This window comes from Apis laboriosa, unplaced genomic scaffold, assembly GCF_014066325.1.
Source record: "Apis laboriosa isolate Shangri-la unplaced genomic scaffold, ASM1406632v1 scaffold9_cov152, whole genome shotgun sequence".
Lineage (NCBI taxonomy): Eukaryota > Metazoa > Arthropoda > Insecta > Hymenoptera > Apidae > Apis > Apis laboriosa.
In genome coordinates this window covers 3,135,471-3,161,300 of record NW_025224966.1, presented here as the reverse complement: position 1 = coordinate 3,161,300, position 25,830 = coordinate 3,135,471, and the positions used below count along the sequence as shown (strand labels likewise).

General features: G+C 28.9%; 1 protein-coding gene across 4 annotated transcripts in view; it reads right to left on the bottom strand.

Moving 5' to 3' along the window:
- The window catches only part of LOC122719834 (metabotropic glutamate receptor 7-like), a 38,769-nt gene extending 13,257 nt beyond the window's left edge, over positions 1-25,512 (bottom strand). For 3 of the 4 annotated variants that reach the window (XM_043946035.1, XM_043946037.1, XM_043946040.1), the window contains exons 1-2: positions 25,444-25,512; positions 1,293-1,476 (exon numbers count right to left, since the gene is read on the bottom strand). In XM_043946035.1, coding sequence (XP_043801970.1) covers positions 1,293-1,442 — 150 coding nt within the window. In that variant the 5' untranslated portion in view covers positions 1,443-1,476; positions 25,444-25,512. Of the gene's footprint in view, positions 1-1,292; positions 1,477-22,597; positions 23,105-25,443 lie in introns of those variants that run through there. The other variant, XM_043946036.1, reaches the window with a different exon arrangement.
- Positions 25,513-25,830: the final 318 nt, after the last annotated feature.

Below are 25,830 nucleotides of genomic sequence, written 5' to 3'. Positions count from 1 at the left end.
TAACTGTAAATCCAGACAGTTTGTCTTCACGCTACTTTTAAAGGATATACGTAGCATAGATCTTGGACATTAAACTGTCTAAAAGCAAGAGCAGAGGCGAGTAATTCGCTCTTGAAAGCCGCATATGCATATATGTCAGCGTTAATACATACTTGCACCGAATAATTAATTGCCTTCCGGTGGAAACCACGTTCACGTTCTAGATTAATTAAAAAGGTTAAATAAGAGGATTGATCGGATCTCGACTAGATTATTCGATAATCGAAAATATAAAAGTTTTTAATTTGATTTTGAAATAAAAATACTACGTAAATCGAACAATCGATAATACTATGTGACTCGATGCATTTACATAAAGATTAAGTTAAAAAGAAAAAGAAAAATATGTATTTTCAATTCCCTGGAGCTTGTGCGAAACATGCCACTTCTATCAATAAGTTAGAAGTGAGAAAGAAAGTGGAGCGCAACATTTCTGATTATACATAAGAGGACAAAAAAAGAAAAAAAGAAAAAGAGAAAAAAGAAAAGGAAAGGAAAAAGAACGTTTCGCATGATTATTACTATTATTATTATTTTTTAAGTGATTATAACGATTCGATAATTTGTTGAAATAATTAATGAGGATAATTTATTTGAGGAGAATATTTACATTCTTTCTTCTATTTCTTAATATTTCTCAGCTATCATTCAATATTTTAAACCTAAAAGATATTTAAACACGTGTATTATCATTTTAGACATATTTCAGAATATTTGTTTGCAAAGAAATGAATTAATTAAATGAATAAATGCACAAAATGAAAAAGATTTAACTCTGAAGTGTAGTTTTATGAAAATATTAATGTGTATTACAAAATATTTCCGTTTTCTTTTTCAATGATATTGTACAATGTTTTCTTTTCTTTTGAAATATTTACAAAATTCTTATAAATATTTCTCTTCTTTGAAAATCCTCAATTTTCTTCCATGACGATACAATTCTCTGATTTCGATAATGCGAATATAACGACACATAATGCAGGACAATACAGGATATAAACACAAAGTAGAGTATAATTTATAATCAATGATTATTTAAAATTTTTATATCGAACGAAACTTTCGATTCTTATGAAACTTATGCCCGAGAAATGAAGCTATTAGGCAGTTATCGAAGTTAGTTGAATTTGGTAAGTGGCTTAGTCGAAGTTAGTAATGAAATTTAATGACACAATGAAGCCGGGAATGTAATGGAATTTTGCTTTCATAAATCAATTTGGGACTATTTGATAGAGAGTACGATGGAAATATACCTGTTCGTGCATAGGAAAGATTCCACCGAGAATAACGTCACCATTGATACGTATAAGCTTCGAGCCATCTTCATCGCGCCCCTTCCGAATGTGGCACTCGCATACAACGAGAGAACACGAAATCCATGTTAAAATTTTCGCCACACTCATCGTGTTCGCGAAAGCTTAAATTGCTTTCTAATATCTGAAAAAGTAAAATTGAAAAATTATTTCCTTTTACCGTCCCATCACGCATTTTATTAACATATAGTTAATAAGAGTTTACAAAATTTTGACATTTTTTTTTAACAGTTTTATGAGGAATTTGTGGAACTGTGGATTAAAAACGGACATTTCTTCAACTCTTTAGACTAATGTAACACATGTACATATGTGCTTGAAGAATATGTATCAGGATTATCGTTAGTCAGGATTATCGTGATGAAACACATATATAAAGAGTGCACAAAAAGATGAATTGAAATGAATGATGATGCATGTTTCTATTCGTAAAATGATAAAACTTTACACGAAGTTAATGTTTCGAATGAAAATTGTTTCTTATTGTTTGATAGGAGAATCAAGAGAATTTAACTAATTTAACTTTAATTAAAATTTCGTTTGAAACGAAATATTTACAAATGCAAAAGTTTCATAAAGTCAAATAAATGTAGAATAGAATAAAAAATTATTGTTTATTTCGCGTATCACAGATCCCTACGAGATCATTTTTGACAAAAGCTGGAACAATGTAGCTGACAGGATTTTTGTTCCCAACTCCACACAAAAGTATTGATTTAGTACTCGCTTTATCTACTTCATCCGTTTCTCTCTCCAATGTGTTCTTTATTCTCTATTCTTTCAATATAAAAATTTTATTTACTAGTCAAACGATAAATCTATGATATTTTCATTATATACTTTAATATATTAATCTTGTTATTAATCTCTTGTTAATAATCTCTTTATTTTCGATAAATTAAATATCGACTTTTAAACGGCATTAGAAACGGAAGTCGAAATAAATTTGGATAAAGGGTAACGTAACGTAATTTGTTACATTAATTTCTACATGCTTGTTGTTACTTATTTATGATTACAATTAATTATCGTGACCGAGAAAAAATTTATTGTATGAAATGTTCTTTGTATCATGTTGAATGGAAAAACCAATCATCCAATTATTTATTCGTATTATGGTTCAGTTCATGATATTGATCTTCAAAATTGTACAATTATAACAGGAAATGGCACCTCTCCGATATAAAAAGAACTGATTGCTCAATTGGATTTAATTTGTTCGTGGAATATAATCGTGGAATATAATCATTGAAGCAGAAATCGGATTAAAACATTTATGAGAATTAATTAAGGATTATATTTACAAAGACTAAATATTAGATTTGATTGTAGAATACTAAATAATAACATTTGATCGATAATCTAAATACATACGGTTAGTATGTGTGCAAATGTTTGTAAAAATGTGTCATCCTTTGAGAACATTTTTCCAACAATTCAACAAGCATAGCGTTGCATTGTCTACACGAATGATTTTAACACGTATTACATAGAACATGAATACAATTCTGCAACGCATCTTTCGTTGTGCGAGAAAAATAATTAATATTTGGAATATAAATAAATTTATAATTCATTAAAAGTATTTTGTATTTATCCTTGAGCAATGAAATATTCGAATGGAACGAAATAATTTGTTGATATTTACTTGATAATGTAAATAAAAAAAAATTCCAAGAATATAATTTATTGACAAAAGTATTGAAGTATCTTAATTAATTAATTAATTTTCGATAATTCAATTTTAAAAAACATTATAATAAATTGAATTAAAACAAACTATTTTTTTAAATAAAACAAGAAAAGGAAAATACTATTTGTGCAAAATAACTTGTGCAACACTATTAATGACATCATTTACGTGTCACGGTTCACAGATGTAAATTCAACGTGTACGCATCGGTATTTCATCTGCTACGAAAAATGCTACGAAAAATGTATGTAATTCACAGAGAATTGAAAAATACGCCATTGCACATGAAAGTCACGTTGAACGTTCCTCGTAGTCTTATCAATGGGACATATGTACTCCATTCGATACAATACGAAATATCCAAACTATTTCTTTCATTCCTGACCTCGTATCTCTCTTAAAATCGTTACATCGTATATACATAGGTGAATTTGTCTTGATACCGTAAAGTGGAGGAATATTGGAAGGTTTGTATATGATAAAACGTGCAGAATTCCATTAGGAAATTAAAGATCATCTTCCTTTCCCGAAAAATATTTCGAACGTAAAAGAATTTAGATACACTATTATCTTGATTATAAAAAAAATAACGAAAGGATTTTCCATTTTGCCGCATTTTTGTCATTTATCAGAAGAATAAGATATAATAGTGTGGATGTCTTGTACATATTTCTTATTATTTTTTAAAATAATAAATGGTGTATGGATAAATAATAATTTTAAGATGGAATGTAGGAACAAGTTTAAAATTAAATCGTAAATATTCGATGTAACATCCAAATAAAGTTCCTAGATTTCTATTCTTAGAACTGGTATCTAAACTAAAATAACTTTTGCTAGAGGCAACGAAGTTTGTTTGAGAAATTTACTGACTGCGACGGTCATTGCTTTCAAATGTGAAAAATAGGGAACAAATTTCGAAATAAACATTGTAGAAAGTAACATCGATAGAAAATATGATTAATCATATCATTTCTTTGTAATTCTACCATTACATGTATCTCATGCAAATTTTTCTTAATTTTTAAGAATAATGCTATGTTATCAAATATTATAAATATTATGAAATCATGAATATGTTTTGTTATTAAATTAGATAAAAATCGTGGAAATTCGTAATTTTTAATTTTCACGTTGCATATATTTATGAAAAATCAAGAACTTTTGATATTTGCGTGTTATTATTTTATTTAATTATTTATTTAATTTATTTAATGTAGATACATATAATTTTTATAATATTATTTATAATTACATGATATGTATTTCCATGAAATAATTAATTTTATTAAAATGAAAAAGTATTCTAGTATTCTTAAATTTCAATTAAGTCTTTCGTATTTTAAAAGATTTTAAAGATTTGATTTTAGTTTTAATTTAGCTTTTACATAGTCAAGCTTTTACTGTTAACTAAATAGAAAGTGATTTAAATTATCTTGCTAAAAATGTTCATTCCTTTGTGAGAAGATAAGATTAAAGAACAACGAATTAACAGAAGAGGATTAAAAAAAATTTCTTTTATTCGCTTGCAAAAGTTGATGTTTTGATATTCTAAATGAAGTTCAGCTAAATGAAATCCGGTATATCAATTATTTAGAGAAAAGTTGTTGAAAAATGATATATAATTTATATTTACATTTTTTATAATTATATCTCGATCAAAAGTAATATAAATATAAAACATGTATTATAATAGAAATAAATTGTTGTATTATTAAGTTATTGCTAATAAATCATTTGTGCGCAAACGTGATCGAGACAAGCATCTCTAAAAACATACTTCGTGTAATTTTTCTGATTCTGTATTACAATAGAAAATTTACAAATTTCTACGTGGAAACATGTTATCCTTATGCAAATCGCTGCAAAACTATCATTATTTATGCAAATATTTTGAGTTGAGCTTGCCTTACGTGATATTGTAGCGAAAATTTTTTATCTTTATGAAGATCCATGGATAATTTAGAAAGCCCACGTTAATAACTATAACGAAATTAATAATTAATAATTTTATAATCCATCGTTTATATAACTCTTTAAATCATTCGTAATTTATAATTCGGCGTATGCGGTGCAATCTCAACTTGGAAAACTCTTTCATTTATCAATCATTTCTACGAATCGAACTCTTGATAGAAATTTCCGCGTATAAGGAAAATTCTATCGTAATTTCGAGTAAAGGAAAAATTCTATCCGTAATTTCGCGCTCGATCGCGTTATCAATTTTTCAAATGAAAAGAATTCGCCGCATGGTGTCTAAAAAAACGATATTAGACTGTCAACGCCTTTATTCTGGTACTGCAACCAATGTATTTTCTTTACATCGTATTTCTGTTCGACACAATGAAATACGATATTTATTTTAGCGAAATTTATCACTAGTGTTCTCGAGGAGAAAAAATTATTTTTTTAATATAAATTTTATCCTATTTTCCCATATCATTTATTCGTTTAATTATAACGAATCGATCGACGAAGCAAGATCATTCATCAGAGATTTTTTCAAGGATATTTGATCATTGGTATGATATTTGATTTGAAGGTTAAAGAATAATTTGAAGGTCGCTTGAAAGTCAAAATGAATGATGGATACCATTTGTCACGATGGAGGAATAAAATTATTTTAAAGCTTGTTTAAAATTAAGCTCACTTGAAGATCGATCCAAGATCGTTTAAGTGTTTTGAATCGTTAAGTAGTTTGAATCAAAGTTAGTTGTGCAAAATACGTGTTGAGACTAACGTAATACCATTCTCCGCATTCGAAGTTGTCTAGTACTAATTTAACAAGCAATTAACAAGCATAAAAGAATTAATAAGTTGAAATTTACGAGTTACAGTAGATGTTTTTCATGTCACAAATCGCACAACAAGCAAAATTTCGAAAGCAGGTTGTAGGTAGGAATGTAGCCTATGACATCAGAAAACTATTACTGTAACTGTTACGGAATGAATATTTATAATGGGATAAAACGTAAATATCAAAATTGCGTGACTGTTTTCCAATAACGAAAAATGTGCCCTTTAATCTTCCAGATTAAATCAGAAAAATCTAGTATCTGTCGAAACAAAATTTTTAAACGTTACTGAAACGTTAATTATTATATGTTTTTTGTTTTGTAAATGTACTTTTGAAATGTGGTTGTCAAATTTTTTATAATTTTATTTATTATTATTTTTTATAATTCTTAGAGATAAGATAAAAAAAATAATCATTTTTATTTCAATTTTAAATTTGCAAAATCCTCTGTATAATCTTCGTATAATATAAAGAATTTATTTCGTAAGTTTAGAATTTTTTCAATTTGTCTAATTGTTTATAAATATTGCATTTTTTAAAGATTTAAGTATCTTTCTTTTCTATTAATTGTAAGTCCCAAAAAGATTTCAATTTCTTTAATTATAAAATACATAAAAATAAACGTTATCTTAACAGAACATCGTTTCTGAGAAAAGATATTTTAACAGAGATATCGAGTTCCTTTCCTTTAATTCGTTCATACGTGAAGTAAATATTTGCCTATTCGATATTGGTATAAGTTATCCAGATAGCACTTTATTAACTGCATTATACAGATTAATTTATTATCACGTACTTTGTTTTTCACGGTACAACTTTTTTTTTTTCAAGACATCATTAATTCGTAATAAATTATAATAACAGAGAAATTACGATAACAAGGAATAAAATTTACAAAAATTAATTTAAATGTTTTTTTCAATGCTAATAACTTGCAGTTATCAACGAAACGTTGATATCATGGCTACTTCTTTAACGTCTCATGGCTTCTGTGATACAAGAGGCCCAGAGGGCACTCGAGCTCATGCTTGGATAACGCTTGATGTAAAGTAAGGTTATATTGAATAAAATTATGCAAAATATGAATCTTCTTTATTTTTACAATAACGTAAAAAAAAAAAAAAGAAAAAAGTAACGGACAACTTGTCAACTATAACATTTTTTGTTCAAACTTTTCTTATTAATTTTTTGCTTAAAAAAAACCTGCAACTAAAAAAACTTCACTCAAGTTTTCACATTACGAGTAATTTTCTTTTTTACGTATTAACGTGATAACACGCTTATAACGTGTGTTTATATCTTAACTATAATCACTTTGTATAATAACACATCGCTAATTTTTATTAAATATTCTGTTTTTCTTAAAGGAAAATTTCACCGGTAAACTTTCTCGTTAAAATGAAACCATCTTTATGTTTAATTATCGAGCCAATTCATCGAGGTAATCATTTTTCATTTACCTATCGACGGGCAAAAAATTTTCTTATTTGTTCCAAGTAATTAAAACTTCGATTTATCAATTTACAATCTAGATATATCGTTTTATTTTTATGCTCTAATTTTCATAAAATGAAATGAAAAGTGTTTCAGTTTGGTAAAGATAGAAAATTTTATATCAGTTATATCCCGTTTCGTTTTATTTTCTTCGTTTCATAGAAGATATGATAGATGATTTATAAATAGTTTCGAGCAATAATGAATATTTTTCTTCATTATGAGCGAACGTATCGAACAAATACGATACTTAAAAAGTATCAAAACGAATCTTAAAAACGTGCACAAAAAGTAGACGTGAAATAAATATCGATATTAAAATATTATATTTCGTACATTTATCACAAATCTTAAAGGAAGTCTCGTAATGAGTTATCGATCGTCGAACGTCCTTTATGAAAGTACAAATTACGATCTGTTACTATTATATTTTACTTTTAGTTCCTTTAATCATCTACACTACAATTCATCGAGGTTTAATTTGTGCCTGCCTTCTTTTTTTCTTCTTCTGTATTTATTTGAATAAATTATACGAGGCGAATTGAATTTCGTTTAAATTTATATTAATTCGTATTTCGTTTTTTTATATTCGTATTTTATATATTTCAATATATAATTTTTAATACTTTATTTATATTAATACAAGTTTTTTATTAATAGAAATAAATAAAAATTTGATTTTTATTTATTGAAAAATAGAAAGAAAATGGCGCAATATTGTAAGGAAATATGAGAATCTGAAGGAACTTAATAACTAATTAGTATCTCGTGTCGTCGCTTGTTCAATAGCAATTGCCGTGTTATATCTTTCCCGTAGAATCAACGACCTCGATACATGAACCACCACCCTCGTTGCCGAGGTACCGTTAATTACTGGAAAAACCATATTGAAGAGGATGAAGATCGACAGTTAGCCACCCAAGGTGGAAACCGTACAACCATAATATACCCTGGAAAATTTAGGTTTAAGAATTAAGTTAAGAAAATTAAGCGTTAAATATCGTAGAAATTAAATGTTCCTTAAATAATTCGTTTTCGAAACTTTTTTTCACCTTTAACGAATTTAAATCGATGAAATTAAATCGAAGGAATGTTGTTAATAAGAGTTAATAACCGAATACGTTATTTCTTAAGAGAGGGGAAAATATTTTTCGAAACAAAGATTGTGTTCACAACCATCCTTGTGAAAATAGACATTAACGTTTACTCGGGAGCATAAGTCTACACGTTGCAAATTTAACTTCGTGCAAATGTTCATGGAAAATTTCATCGTACCGTGCCGAATGTCAGTACGAATATGAAAAAGTCTACGTGTACCAGGACATCCGCCAATTTCGTATATACGAATGTCAATAGAAAAATCCATATACGTGCAACACAAATGTCAAGAGAAATGGTTCATGGTGGAAAAATTCAAACACGTATGCGTATGATCGTGTGGATAAAACGATCTATATATAAAAAAATAAATAATCGATCGTGAACTTATAGAAATGTATTTATTTTTTACAAATGGCATTTTAATATTAGCTATAAAAAAAAAAAAAATAGATCCTTCTCTTGTTTCAATATACTCGTACAATAAGATTTTAAAAAATTCCCCGAGTTATCGTTTATTCTTTATAAATGTAAAAAATTTCTTTCGTGAATTGAATTGTTAAAAAGGAGGAGATGTTGAGCACAACGTGAATTCAATCAATATAGAGTGAGATATATTTTCTAGACGCATACATATCTATGTATATACATACACTTTTCGTACATATTAATGGATATCTGAGCTTTTTGTTGATAAACGTTACAAAGGCATGTACAGGGTGTACCAAAATTTTCCTGACGAGACAACTCGTTAGAATATTCTATGAAAAAAACTAGCTCGTTGTTATCAGATATTTTTATTATAAATTTTTTTTATTAATTTTTTTATTAAAATAGTTGTACGGATACGTCTTCTTTCAGTTTTAGTCTATTGAATATTTTGACATTGTTTCATGAGCAATATTTGAAACATCTTTTAAGTATATTTTTTGCCCTCAAAGGGTTAATTTTAGATGCAGAATAACCTTTCAATTTTTCAACGTTCTTTTTGAATCTATTTTTTTCTTTCTACAATATTTGTATCTTTCATATAAAATGTCTGCATATTTTATTATTCTTATACTATCATTGTTAAATACAACAATTACAACATTTTCACGTGAAATAAAACTTTATTGAATTTATCTTTTACGTAATAATTTAAATCAGAAAATAAATTTTTAAGTATTGTTTTTATATATTTATATTTTATTTTACAGAGTGAAAAAAAATTAATTTCACTCGTAACAATCTCTATAATTTTTACATATCATTAAGATTGTACAGATGTTATAAATTGTTACAGATATGTTTGGACCTTAAGTAGGATCATATTTTAATTAACGTGTCTAGTGCATGAAAATTCGGCCAGATTGGCATTTCATTTTTCACTTGTTTCACTTATCGACACCTCTATTGATTCCGGCTGGCAGTAGAGCAAAGAAAAGGCGTTTCTGTCGAAACGAAAATAATCCTCGTGAAAGAGGATGTCAATACTGTTTCCGTAATAAAGCATTACAATAAGAATTACACGACGAAGAACGAATAAAAAGATGCGGTTCTGCTAATAATAGATTGATAAGTTGAAAATTGCCCGGATAATACAATTATACCATTGCAATTTGTCATTTTTGCCTATTGATTTATCTTAATAACTTAATAACAAGAATTCTCTGTCTAACAATTTTCTGCATTTTGCGTATTTCAAAAAAAAAAAAATTAATTAGTTAAGAGGAATCAATAGGATCAAAAATCATCTGAATATCGTAATCGAAAATCTTGAATGTCCAGGCATAATGGATATTCTATTCAACCAGGTAAAAAGTTGGCTTTTACTCCATAAAACTATTTTTACACAATGAGAATCGAGTGGAAAAGTACATAAAAAGAACAGAGGGAAAATCTTTTTCTTAAATTTGACGAATAGCTTGATGTTTCCTCGGTATTCAGAGTACCTGCGGTCACTCCGAATATATCCAAAGATAAAAGTCCTTCTCTTCGGGGTTTATATCTTCCATTGAAGGAAGAAAGAAAAAAAAAACCTTGACGTTAACGTCGAGCGATAATTTTCTCCTAAGGAAGAAAGGCGCGCTATTTTTAAGAGAGAAATCTAGAATTTTTCTTAAAATAAGGCACTTGCAAAAGCACCGGGTATTAATACAAGTGAACAAGTATGGACGTGAAACTACCACTCTTACTCTCCAGTGATCACATTTAAGTCGTAAAAATTACAAACAATTTAGATGTTGAAACGGAGGAAGAAAGGAGGAGAAAAATGATCGATGTTATGTTTACAAGGTTCATAAATAAGGTATTAAGAAATTTTATGCTGTGTCCATCTATAAATTCAACTCTTCCTTTCCATTCATTTGATGGTTCTCATTCCGTTACTGATACACGAAACGTGATTATTTTCGAAAATATATATAACACGCATTTTAAAAACGCATGAAACGGATTACGGATACGATATATAACATAACAAACATTAAATTTGAATATTTAAATTTCAGCTCCCGGTTGCGGCAAGTCTCAGAATTATCGTTTAACTGAAACTTTAAAATCAATTTTGTTCTGCATCGTTAAAAGATGCTCTGCCTTCATAGTTTTTCCAATACAGAAAATATCCCTCCTTTTGAAAAACTTTGGGTAACTGGTAACAAGCCATGTCCTTTAAGTCCTTTTGATCCTCTCACTTGAGATTCCAGAAGCAGCGAAGCTATTCGTTTCAGAAATTATATTAATCATTTCCTTTCCTCACAGATATTCTTTACTTTGCATATATCCTAAAATATGTACATTTCACGAGTGCATTTGAACGAAATAAATATTAAAATTTTAAAAGCAAAATTTAAAATAGGATGGAGAAATAATCGAGTTCGAAAAATAATTATTGAATTCTCGTGAAAGAGGGAAATATTTAAGACACGTTTTCCTCGAGACACGCCTTTGTTGCCTCTACTATCCGCAATGTCTCGTATGTACCCAGAAAATAGATCCAAACCTTATATATAAAGGCTCCATAACCGCACACTCTATAACTATACAAAACAAACTATCCTCGTTCTGGATGATCGTGCTTCCTAATCTCACCACTTTGGGGATGATTCTCTTCGTCCATTCAAAATCCATAACTCGAGCCAATGAGAATAGACCAAAATCAACATTCAGATTCAAGGTAAAATTTGTCAAAATTTCGAAATATTATGCGATACGTTCTGAATATTAAAAAACATATCTCTCCAAATATTTTATCACTATAACTTCGTTTTATAATAATTTTTATTTTTACATTATTTGCTATTTTACTATGTATAATGGAATCTATAATTTAAAAAAATCTAAAGTTTTGAATATTGATTTATACACTTATTTGACTTTATATAAGTACATAAAGATTTTTACTAAAAATTAAATAAATAGATAAATGTTCAAACTGAAAAAAATCAAAGATTTTCGATGGTCAATAGTGTCGATATTCTATATCCTCGCCTGTCAATCAAAGTCGGGATCGTTTATGCGCAGGTCAACGTTAATTAAGAAATCTGCTAGTCCAGATATGTATTGTACAAAGAGATTCATCCAATGCATGAACTTTAAATTTCGTGAACAATTATTTCAATCATTTATTGGTTGAATCGAAATTATTTTTGTCACAAAAGAAGAACTTTCAATACGAATTTTTACATATTTTCTCCCTTGTTTTCAAGATCATTTTCAATAATTATATATATTTTTTATTAAATAAAATTTTTTTTAAAGATCGTTGTATTTGCCTTCTTCCCAAACTGAAATTTATTTCGCTCTCAACTTTAATGTATCAATTTATTTTACAATGCGAGATAAATGAATTGCAATTCAGAAAATAAAAAGTGGCAATGGTAATAAAAATATAAAGAGAAAATAAATCTTTCATGATTGAAACGAATCAGATTCGAAGATAGCAACGTGTAATAAAATATTATGTAATGTGTAATAATATATAATAATATTTATGAAAAAAAGGTGTATATGAAATGGACTTTAAACTGTCCTCCATAAAAACAGGAATGTAATTTCATTACTATGCAGTAAAAATTAATTGGGACGAGTGTCGTGACACGAAAAAAAAATTACTCCTACCAAAAAAGAATTAATCGAAAATGCACGAGAAATTGATTTCAAAAATTACAAAGACATAGAGGATTGAATCAATCGAACATCTAATAAAAATTGAGTTTTTCACTTTCTCTTCGTGCATATCAAAATCGTTTTATTAAAAAAAAAAAAAAAAGAAAAAAAAGAACATATATTAACACATATAATAAAATATTTATTCACCTGCTTTTAAAAAATTTGTTCACCGGCATTATATCGTATGAATAAAAGATACGAACGCATTGTTCATATTTCCAATCTACTTCAACTTCAACTTCCAATCTGTTACAACATGAAAAGTTGAAACAATTGTTTGTTGCAATTGTTCGACTTTTGTTATGGACTAGATATAGATAATCGATATGGTATCTTTTCATGAATGAAGTTGGTAGTTACAATTAGATTTCATTACATCTGATTAGACGATTCATAAATGAAAAACAATTCTGATAACTGGGCTATGATACATTTATTCCAAGTGGAAGTGAAGTTGGAGAAAAATTTTGAATGATAAAAAAAAAACAAAATGTAGATACATGTGAAACAATAATTATACGATATCCAATATAAAATACGATTAATATGGAGAAAGCAGAAATATTTTAATTTAATATTCTGATTATTTTTCATCGTTATTTTCATTTATATTTCTTACATATGTTTCGTTTTTATAATATCAATTATTCGAATACCCATCGATCGCGTCATCTCTGTGAAAGCAACGATTCTCGTTAATTTTATCTTGAAAAAAAAAAACATAAGCTTTTGATTCAAATGTTTCTTTAATTATTCGAATTTTTCATTCGCATGATTTTAGATAGAATTTAGATAAATTTTGTAATGCACAGTGTCTTTGAGATCTTTTCCACTCGTTTAAATAGAATATTAATGAGATACGTTATCTCGTACATGTAAAAATTGGAGAACAACTGATGCGAAGATTAAACCGAAACAAAACGAGGCAAAACATATCTGTTTAAAAGTATTTTTTTAAAAGATCACCCGATTAGATTGTGACGTAATGACTCTTATGAGGACATATCATGTGATCGATTAACGTTATATTAAAGTTTAAAAGTTCGAAAGAAAAATTAAGAAAAATATAAAAAGTCCAATTAGAAACGTTGTTCGCGTTGTTTTTTTTTTTTTTATTTCTCGATCAATGATCTTGTAATCTTCTTGTTCAAGTGATCTTAGAACAACTTAAGCTAGTTATCTTAACTTAAAGCTGTCTTGTATCGTCTTAAACTCTCGAGGCATAATCATACTTTAAGCGTGTCGAGTGTACTTCGAAAATGAGCTCGAAGGCCCAATTATTTCGAATACTTATATTCAATCAAGTGAAAAGCCAAGTATTCGAATTCGAATATCCCTTGTTGCATTATTTATCTCTATTAATATATTTATTATTTATCTCTGTTAATTCAGATTTTAGTCGTTACGACGTAGGCGAGGAAGAAGAATTAAACTAAATATCGATTAAGATTCGACTCTGACTTCATTTTTCTAGAAGATCTAAGATCTTTTAAACTCGCACAGACTTCTGAATCTTCTGATTTGAACTTCTGATTAACTGATAATGGGACCAATGATTGAATATCGAACTGATTAAACAATCTTTCTTAATTAGCCTTATTTCCCGCATCGGGTGTCGACTTTTTTACTTCAAAGTTATCCCTTTAAAGTTATTTGATTCCTTAAAGACTACTACTACTAACTAGTCAAAAGTTTCAAAAGATGTCGCGACTCTGCTCCACTCTTCTGCTCGCCCTTTTAGAAGTGAAGTGATTTTAAGTGAAGATTCGAGAGGGTCTCTGTGGCTGTTCTCCGAGACAACTGGCTGATTATAGACGATGTTAACTCTGAGATTCGAGTCAATGGACTCTCTCTCTCTCTCTCTCTCTCTCTCTCTCTCTCTCTCTCTCTCTCTCTCTCTCTTTCTCTTTCTCTCTCTCTCTCTCTTTCTTTCTCTATAAAAAAGTAACGAATGGAACGATCGAATGGTTCGTTCGATTCATTAGAAAATATATTGATTGAATATATCGTCTACGAAGAGGTAAGTACTCGACTATTCCATCAGATGTTGGCACTTAAAAATTTGGAGGAAAGAAATCAATCTGTTTCCAGGATTAAAATAGTCCACGAAAAAGAAGAATTAATTAAAGTAATCAGAAAGTTATTCCGATACGAAACATAGTTAAAGTTGAGAGAGAGAGAGAGCATTTTCTCGTTACCCAATTCTGTGGTAAACCGGGAGCCTCGAACTTAAATCAATGAAATCGCAGAACAATCAAACCGAGTCGAATGCCTCGAATATCGAAATATAGTTCGATTATTCGTTCAAGTTTCAAAAAAAAACTCGATTGCTTTTGTGATTATTGTATATCGAAGTTGAACGAATCACTTAACTTTTCGATGGATTAAATTCATCGATTATTGTTCTGAAAAAATTACGAATTTTCAAAAATTTTTGTTTCTCAAGATGACTATATATCATGTTTTAGGAAAATCAAAGAGAGGATTTTCAAATTGATTTATGTAATTAAATGTATTTAATGTATGTAGTAAGATAGGTCGACACTCAGTAGCAATTCATTACTAACACGACTGTATTATGAATGAATATCGTGGATTTGAGTTTGCATATATCGAATAACTTTTGTTAGTAATAATGTTACAATTTGATATTAACGTATTCGAGAACCAATTCTCTCGTTTACATTCGATATGTTAACAGGCTTATTTGCGAGTATGCTCTAATAAAATTTAAGTTAACATTAGAATTGAGGATTTTTTATTTGAAATGAAATTATGAAAAAGAAATAAATATTCATTCCGTATTTTTTTCACATTTTTGCAGAAATATATGTTATTATTTGATTGATAATTCATAGATCTACATATACAATAATCTTTTTGAAGCTACTTTTTGCATTTATATTTATATCGTGCATAAATGGATTCCAATCAAAAAGACAGATAATGTTCTTCCTTTTACTGTATTGCTTAATAATTATCTTTGGTGTAAATTTAGCGAATTTTGTCTCAATACGATAAAAAAATGTTTGTTCTTTCAACTTGTGCTTGCAATTCTTGATGATAATCATGCTGCGGTGAATAAAGGATTAAGTGGTTCTAGTTTAAACAAGTGTCACGTATAATTGTTTAAGAAGTCGAGATAATGAAATTGCCATGTAATAAACTTTGAAATCTGTGTCATTTCAAAATGGAAATTTGCATGGTAAACTTCTATTCGGAACTTCTATTCGGATTGTGTGTATTCATAATTATAAAAGTTTTCTTGATATATTGCAAACTATTCTTTACTTTATGTTTTTCCATTTATTCTGGGTAATCGAAATTAAATGTAACCAATTCGCCTAACGTGTTGTAAAATTATTACGGATTACACATAAAACACAATCGTTATCGTCCAACTTAACATAGCGTGAATTTTTGAATTATTTGAATTTTTATTTCGCCTATGATAGAAGAAGTCGATTCGAATATCGCGAAGAAAGGAATATGATTTGGCAAATGTCGAGAACCTCGCATAGAACCTCGTAAAGTTAAAGTTTCAAGATTAATTCAACCGATTCAAGAGGTAATTACCTTTCGTAATATAGCGAAAGAATGTCTTTAACAATAAAGAAGTCATGCCTGGAGTACACTTACGTATGCTATACGTAGTACACATACCATTCTATTTATACGTAGTGCTCTTTGTAAAGTAAAATAGTTCCTTGACCAAGAATACAAATATTAAAAATAGAGTAATTTAAGCGATGAGAATAAAAATATTAATTTTTCTTCTAAATAAACTCAAGTACACGTGAATGACGATAAGTTTTATATTCATTTTTCAAGCCTCGATATTCAATAATACAATTTTTTAATTTACGCGAAAAAATTATGAACAATTTCGAGAAAAATAATTTTTTCAAATAAGAATTTTGCATATGAGAAATGAAATTTATCCACCGCCATCTTTTTTTTGCCTGAATATATAATTGATAGAGAATCTTTAAAACCTTTAAAACCTCTCCTTCGCCAACAAAAGTCAATTCCAATTAGCATAGCTTTTATAATCGCTTTACTTTCAGCCACCTAAGCGAGTCGAACCCTGACGTGCATTTAGATTCTGCTGCGGTCTTGAAAATAGAATTAAATGGAGTACAATGAAATTCTCTGCTCGATTTATTTTATATCTATAATAAAATTCGTTATAATAAATGTTGGTAAATATAATACAAATCATTCTGCAATTTCTAACAACTTTCGATATCTCTCTGTTATATTAATAATCTATTATGGTTACGTGTTCAAAGTATTTCGATCTATTATCCTAGATTTATAATTATACGAAATGTTTTGAGGATAAAGAAGAGAATACAAATAATAATAATAATAAATCGTAAATGAATAAATGAACGAATCGATGAGGAAATTTTCAAAATTTTGGGATCAAGTTTCATTATTATTATGCAAATTCAATATAATGGCATTGTATACACCTAATATATCGATCAATATGGACAAGCGAAATCTGTACAATCGTTATTTACGAATTGACAATATCATATGATTGGACATTATTTCACTTCTGCTATTGCTCCAATTAGGCCACGCATTGAATAGTCCTGTTCAAATTAAGATTCATATCATTCCTTTAATGTACTGTAGAATAATTCAAATCGCATTGTTAATTTTACCGCGAATCAATGTTTCAATGTAGTAACGTGATGATAGTTCATTGTACATTCCACAGAGAACGTGTAAAAATTTCATAAAAGTTCAACCTGATTTTTACAAAACTGAGAAATTTTATCTACTATTATAAAATTGAAAACAAAATATTAATTGGGTTAATAGAAGCATGAAATGTGGGATACGAATGAAACAAATGAAAATCTAATAATCGAGTGTTTAAACAGTCTAATAATTTATCGTTTAAGTTGTAATTTATTTATATCGAAAAATTTTGAAAGAAGAGAACAAAGAACGGCGTTTAAAAAAAAAAGAAAGAATCATCAATATTATTATTCGAAAATTATATATATAATAGGATATAATAGGATATATATAAAAGGATATATTATTATTCGAAAAAAATCATATTTCTTTTTATAAATTAAACTGGACATTGACAATACCTCAACAAGTAAATTACCATTTACATATACGACGATTCCGACAGATTTAGCATTTACTGGAATATATTACGTATAGGGCATTGTTCAGTCATGAACGGTTATACATAGCGCTATTAAGATACAGATCAAAGGCCAATATCAGAATTCAAAGTTAAGTTTTAATTGACTAATTTCATGACGAATCTGCATTGATCTTTGCGCAAATAGTTGTTACATAATTCTTCGTTATTTGAAAAGAATCTGCATTTTATGAATTAAAACATCGAGTACTATCGACAAATAAGAAAAAAAAAAAAAAATTCTGTAATCTCTGAAACGTAATGCGATGTCTATTAAAAATGATTCAATATTTATCGACCAAGTTAACATTTTATTTCAATATAAAAAAAAAAAAAAGTTTATAAACTATCCTCATTTCCTTCGCTTATTTGTTTTCGACGAATTTGAATTTTTTCGATATTTGTAATTATTTTCCAACCAATCATTTTTCAGTTAATGATAATAAGAGATTGGAAAATTTTGACACAAATATTCAAGTTGAAGTTGAATATTTATCTTAATATTTACCTAAATATTATGTAGTAGCAAGATAAACTGGATCGATCATTCATTATTTGCCAGATAACTTCCTCCAATAATTTCATCTTCTATGGTCTGGTGAACGCTAGAAGTGGTAGCTCAATAACACGAAACATATCTTAATATACAATTTCGTATATTATACGTGGCCCTATATATTTTTAAATCGAACTTATTTAATTAATCATCATCCATCGAATTATTTAGCATATATATATATATACATAATAACGATAATTCACTTGTTTGTATTCAAAGAAAGAAGATTGAATCTCGAGATTTTTCGAAAATTTATGTAAAGAGGTTAATGATTTGAATCTAGTACGGATTTTTTTTTTTTTCTAGAATTTAACATCCTAAATGTTTGCCAAAAATATTTCAAACTACGAACTATTAAAATTTTACTAAATGCTTTTCGATATTTCTTTACAATAACAATTTAAAAAAAAAACTTTACAAATTTAATGTAAAATATTCAATTTTCACGAAGGACTTTAATTGGAACTTTAAAAATTGATACTAATTGAATTCAATTTATTTTAAGATGTATTGGAGTCTTTACTTTTGCACAAAGGAATGCGCTTTTTCAGATAGGCAAAACTAGTTGCTTCAAAAAGAAGTCACGTTTAACCGAAAGTGGGATAAATGTTATCGATTGCTTTCACTGACATCTTCTGGTATCAAGTAAGATAGATATTTATATTACGTACGTCTCGTCGCCAGTGTGATCCAAAGGTAAATATTTTCACGTTTGTATGCGCCAACAATATTTAAAAATATTTTTATACAATGTACGATATTAAATTACAACATTGTAATTTATTGTTTATGTATATGTAATAATCAGACTGTTAAGGTAAGATAAAAAGTAAATAAATGAATGTATTAAATCAATGATTTCCAATCTATGCATCCTGACTTATAAATCCTTTTATTTTTCTTTTAAAGTTTAAATTCCACCATCGCAAAATATCATTCTGTTTCTTGTTTATACGCCTCAACAAAGTAACTAAATATTTGATAGAAGAAAACAAATATAATAGTTGATATATATGATTAAAATAAAATATATAATCATTGCCGAAAGATTTAATTTAGTTATATACGTTAGATATTTTTATCGATTAAATAAAAATAATTACAGAAGAATTGCAAAAGATTTATATGCAATGGTTTAGATATTGGACGGCGTCCAATTGTTATTTCACTTAATTTGATCGTTTGATAACGAACAATGCAATGTGGTGTACCGATGTGCACCACGTATACGTACATTTGTACAAACGATAGATATGTTGATTCGAAGTAAATTCATTCTCAAGGTCGAAAATCATATGAAACCAATGAAAATTGAAATTTTTCCTATCTACAGATCAATATCACGATAAATTGAACATATTATATATGTATAATAAATATATATAAATATATATATATGTATCTAAAATAATACATAATAAAGATATTTCATCTACGATACAAAATGAAACTGAAATCACGTGCGGTAAAAGGTACTATCGATAGAATGTTCTCTAGAATTGATGGGTACAACATGGTCAACTAATTCCTTGAACGAGTCGTCTGGTCGATATAAATCCACTTGATGTCTTTCTTTGGAGAACACAAAAAATATATTGCGTGCTGGAAAAAGATAAAAAGATCGTCGGGAGACACGAAGCGAGAAATAATCGGAGCTATGTGCTACAACCAATTCGGAAGTAATGAGAAATGACGAATCTTTGCAACGTTGCGTCGAACGCACGGAACTTTCATGCGTGAAACACACGAACGAAAATTAAGCAATTTTCTCGAATCGAATGAAACGCGGATACGAGACAAATATATTGTCAAAGTATTTTCCATATAAATGACAGTACATTGCATCAATGATTTCCGTGTCAATTGTTCGAGACACTGGTATTTGGCAATATTTTTTTCTTTTTTATCGCTATATTTTATTCCGAATGAAGAAATTTCAAGACTGTTATCCATTGTTTATTTATATATAATAAAGAATCTATATATCTGTATCTATACGACATAATATATCACGTTTATAATGTACCAAGTACAAAAGTAGCAACATTGTACGATAAGACATTGCATATGTAGATCGATGCTCGAACTTTTCAGCATTGGCATAATGTTTAGACGTTCTCTCTTCAAGTTTGCACGTATAATACCCGAAACGCATTTCTCAGGTAAAACTATGTGCTATGGACAAATATTGGCTGAACTTTGCATTGACGTTAGTCACAGTTATTGATAAATTGATCAATCGCGATATCAGTTACAGGAGATTGAAACGGCGATCCATCATCTAATGATAAATACAAATTCTGCCCCACCGCAATTTCATCGGTCGTTTAATTTTCTGCATCGAATATTGATTGCATTTCTTAATAATCTTATAATAGTCGTATAAAAAATAAAAAAAAATATCAATACCCCGAAATAACGAGTTTTAACGAATTCTCGTTGGAAAATCTCGGTTAATTGCGAATTATTAACTGCGAATCGTATTAATTGATTACAGATTACAGGCTGCCCCTAGCAGTACACGTATTTAGTTTTAGTTCAGACACGTATTACAAGCGGATGAAGTTGATCGAAATTTCTTTTTTTAGTGTGTTTTTTTTTTCTTTTTTTTTTTTTTTCCCTTCTGTCTCGCGTGATTTAAATTTGCACGATTCGATTCACTTTCACACAGGCGGATTTGTCTATTGAAAATAGGTCTTACATCGAATCGCACTTTTCAACTTGCAATCGTGACTATTGATTCTATTACTACAAAAGAAAATGTGTTCGTTGTAAATTAAAATTTACCATTCATGTTCATGTTCAACGATTAGGAGATAATTATTTTCGAATAATAAGAAATGATCGGCACGATCGGTGTCTTTATGGTTTTATTTCCATCTTAAGCGAGTGGAAAAGTGGAAAATATTATCGAATGTTGAGGAATAAGTATTTGACATATCGACGATCAATTTTTATTTCTAAAGTTGAAAATGAAATTTGGTGGAAATAGACAATTCGTAACTACTGATCGTTCACTTATATTAAAGTTCACGGAGTGGATATAATGGAATTTCAATTACAAATTGTTGCAAAATTTACTATTAATCAGAAGTGAATACGAGTCGAAGTTCTGATCGTAATTGATATCATCTATCGAGCTTTGTTTAGAAAACAATTTACGCAATTTGTTTGTAAATTACGAGAAATTAAATTTTTCCCCTCATCAATATAGTGCACAAATAGAATAGAAGTGTTTAGAAATTTTAAGTAAAGTACGATTTAAAAATAAACAAGATTGTTTCCTATCTTTTATTTTTAAAAATTGAAAGTAGTTTGAGTTGGTATAGGAAAGAATAAATATACAGAAAGATTTAAAAATAAAATGGAAACATTTCTTCCGTGTTCAAATATACTTCTCCAGCATCTTTGTGGTTTTTGAAAATGTATAATACCCTCTTCGCGAGATGCTTTTCAGTAACAGTTAGTAATTATCGTTCAATACAGACCGCTGCATTACTTTGCTTTTTCATTAAAGAAATCTTTGTCGACGAGGAAGCGGTACAATTTGCGCTTATTATTCTCTTTCGCAAATGTAGTCGAAAGGCGAATTTTTACTTTGGAAATTAATCGAGGTGAATGGCACGTTTATGAAAGAGTCGAAAATTGAAATTTTTTTTAAAGTGGTGAACGATGTTCATACTCTTGGAATTAATTAACAGAAAACCGAAGCGAATAATCTTTAAAGCGAAAAGTTCTGTTCGTAAGTTAAAGAACATTTCAAAGCGAATATTCGATCAGACTTCGATTGATTAAAATACCGTAATATTTTCAATGGCAATGGGTATCAATCTTACGATGTTGTATTACAAAGCTCGTTGAAAGGGTCAACGAAAACGTAGAAAGCCTAACACGAATCAACATGCATCACTACTCTATGAATACGAAACAATTTTACGGGAAACGGGAAATTTTCGTTGGTTAAAGAGATTTACGGAAAGAGGGTGGAAAACTCTTCCTCTCTTTTCCTCTCCGTCCCCGTTGGAACCCATTGGAGAAAACGTTAAAAAGCGTAGTACAAGCGTGATACGCGTGTTGCGTTGCATACAGGATTTTCCATCGCAACAGACCGATCCGTCGCATGGTTACGTACGAAATTCCGGAAGGATGGTATTTCTGGCGAAGCCGAGGGAAGCTGATGGCGATAATCGCTACAAAGGCGGAAACAAGAAGAAGGAAAAATAACACTGAGGCATCTACTAAGGAAATATGGACGTTTCTTTCGATGTGAACGTACGTTGATAGTCCAGGATGCCGACGTCGCTGCTGACGTTGACGGGATGCTGTCCTGTCTATCAGGTTCACGGAAAACTGGAGAGAAAGGAAACCTTTTTTTTCTCTCTGTTACGCGCTCTTATCACTCTTTCTCTTTCTTTCTCTTTTTTTTTCTTTCTACGAATCTCTGCACTTTCTCGCACTCCACTCTTTTTTCCTTCTGTATCGCGCGCGCGAGGGAGTGTGAACACACTCTCTCTCTCTCTCTCTCTCTCTCTATCCTTCTATCCTTGCTCGCTCGCTCTCTCCCTCTCTGTCATCCACCCTCCGCCCTCTCTGTTACTTTTTACTCTCTCTCTCTCTCTCTCTCTCTCTCTCTTTTTCCTGCTCTCTTTCTCTCTCGTTGACCCACTCAGTCGCTCGCCTTATCGTTCGTTCTTTGTCACTGATGTACGAAAAACAACATAGCGACAACGTCTCCTGGTCCACGAAAGGGGTTCCCAGAGTAGGAAGATGCAACGAAACGGGGGACACGACACCGGTATACCACGGGGTGGACTGAGTCCCTACGAGCGCCGGTCAGATTCTTATAGTGGCATTTAGCGGGGCGCAGGCGCTGATCGAGCTTCGCCTCCTAGGGATGGGCCGCTACGTTTCGAAAAGAGGTGTTGATCCTCTTCTCTCGACCGATCGACTTTTCATCGCAGGATGAGCCACGAAAACACCCATTCCGATAACCTTATATATCCTTCCGATATTTTCCGCTTATTCTTCTTCTTTTTCGTTTTTTTTCTTTTTTCTTTTTTCTTCTTTTTTTTTCTTTTTTTTTTTTTGGAAAGGCAAGATCGAAGGGCAAAGTTCGCTCCACTTGTATGGTTCGATACTCGACACTCGGATCCCTCGCATTGCGTCAAATGTTATTGTAGTGACATTGCAACCGTTCCATTCCATCCGGCGTGTGACCATTGAACGACTTTGTCAGATATCTAACATCGATGAATCGAAAATGTATCGTATCGATAGCTATTTCTCTATTGAGAACATTTCTCTATTGAGAATCGTTGCTTCGGTTTAATAGTTTGAAAACAATCGTATCGAGTAAAGAAAATTTACGATATATATAATAACAATATGATATAGAATTGATGTAGAATAGAGTCTGTTTTTTGTTTAGATTGTATTAATTTTTTTTTTTACGTTTAATTTATAATGTATATTCGATGATAATTTATTTATTTGTTTATTTGTTTTGGTTATATGGTACTAGTGTAATATTATTTTTCAACAAAGTGTAAAATGGTGGATGCGAGGATTCATGCTATATCAGTAGAAGAATACTGTAAATGTTGGCGATTGTGGAGAAGATTGATGATCGACTGTAGAGATCCTTTCACCGAGTAATGTTCTTTTTCCCTTAAAACTTATGATCCTCAATGGATTAACTACTACCGATTTTTCACTCTCAAAAGGGGACCGTTTTTTTAAAATATTTTTAGATAAAAATAGAAGGGAGGTCAGTTTACAATCATTTTTTTTTCTAGATTTTTACAAATATATTTCCATGAAAAAAATATACTTTTCGAATATATATGAAATTGAAAAATTATATTTCATTACCAAAAAAATTCAAATGCAGATATAAAAATAATAACTTAATAATTGTAATGTAAAAATTTTCAGAAAGTTTTATAATTACTCGAAATGCGACGAGTTTTTAATTTAAAAGTTAGTCTTTTAAATTTTCGTAACTATCAAGAAAGAAAATTTCATTTTTTTTATCAATAATTATTATAATAATTATAACTCATTTTTATAATTTGTACTAAATTTGCATGTGAATGTCAAAATTTGTAAATATTTCCAAATTACGAATATTTTATCAAATCAACCGAAGTTATAATTTTTATCAATTATAAATTGTATTAGAAAAAATGTAATTGTAATTTTTAGTTAACAGTATTTGTTTCAAAGTTTTTCGAGAATTATTAAAGTTGCTGCGAACAAATGTTTTTGTTCATGATATAACCGAGATTTAAGAGTTAATGTGCTGCAGCATCTGGCGTCATTAAGGACACTTCTCTCTATCTAAAATCTAGATACAAATCTGTACTTCAGAATTCAGCATATTAACATTAGTAGAAAAATCTTACAATTTTTATTATTTGCTTTTCTATATTATCAATCGAATTAATTTATCAATTTATTTTATTACTGAACTATTATCGTTTATATCGAATTAATTATTGATTAACCGATATAATTATGTATCATTATTACTATCATTTTGTCATGTTTAGAAACATTTTATATGTGAGTATTTAAAAAATTCAAAAAACAATTTTATATTTTAAATGATATCTTGCATAATAGTGACCTTAACTTATGCTACTATCTACGTGACTCGAGAACACCTTGTCATCTTTATCCCTCGGGCAGCTAATAGCCTCAATTCTCGAAATATCGTGATAAGTAGCTTTTAACCTGACCAAGCTAACTTTTTTATATAGATGGGGAGAATCTATAAATTATACTATGTGAAATAACTGCTTTGCAATATAAACTAACTTTTTAAAACAATTTAAAAACAATTTTATGATAAAAACAATTAATAAAAGGTGTATATACATGTTGTTCTATATTATACCTATGAAATAAAGCACATAAAATATAACGATCTTTTTTTTTTTAACATGACTTAATTTTTATAAATATTAATACTATATATATATATATATGTACAAATATATCCTGATTTTTTATTTGATTTTAAATATTGATGACAATTAGTCATTCATATCAATACGGATTTTTCGTTATATGAATTGATTGAAATAGAGAATAGAGAAGTAAAAATATGATGTGACTTACCTTTATAGATAGGAAGAATGGTGTTATCATTGTAGCTCAAAAAAAAGACTGTCATCATGTAGGAGAATATAAAAGAAATCTGTAATACAATTCGAAACATTTCAACTTCATAATTTAAAAAAAAAGTCGATTATTTGAAAAAATTAATACAAAAAAAAGATATAAAAATATAACAATTTAACAAAATATAATAGTAACAAGAATTAAAATTCTAATGAATTATAATATTAATAAAAAAAAATATTACTATAAATTTAAAATTTAAAAATTAAATTCTATTTTAATAGAACTATAAAATAAAAATTTAAATTGATTAAAATATAATAACCTCTTTGTAATTGATGATTATCTTATCTTCTTTAAAAAAAGAAACTTATATTATATATA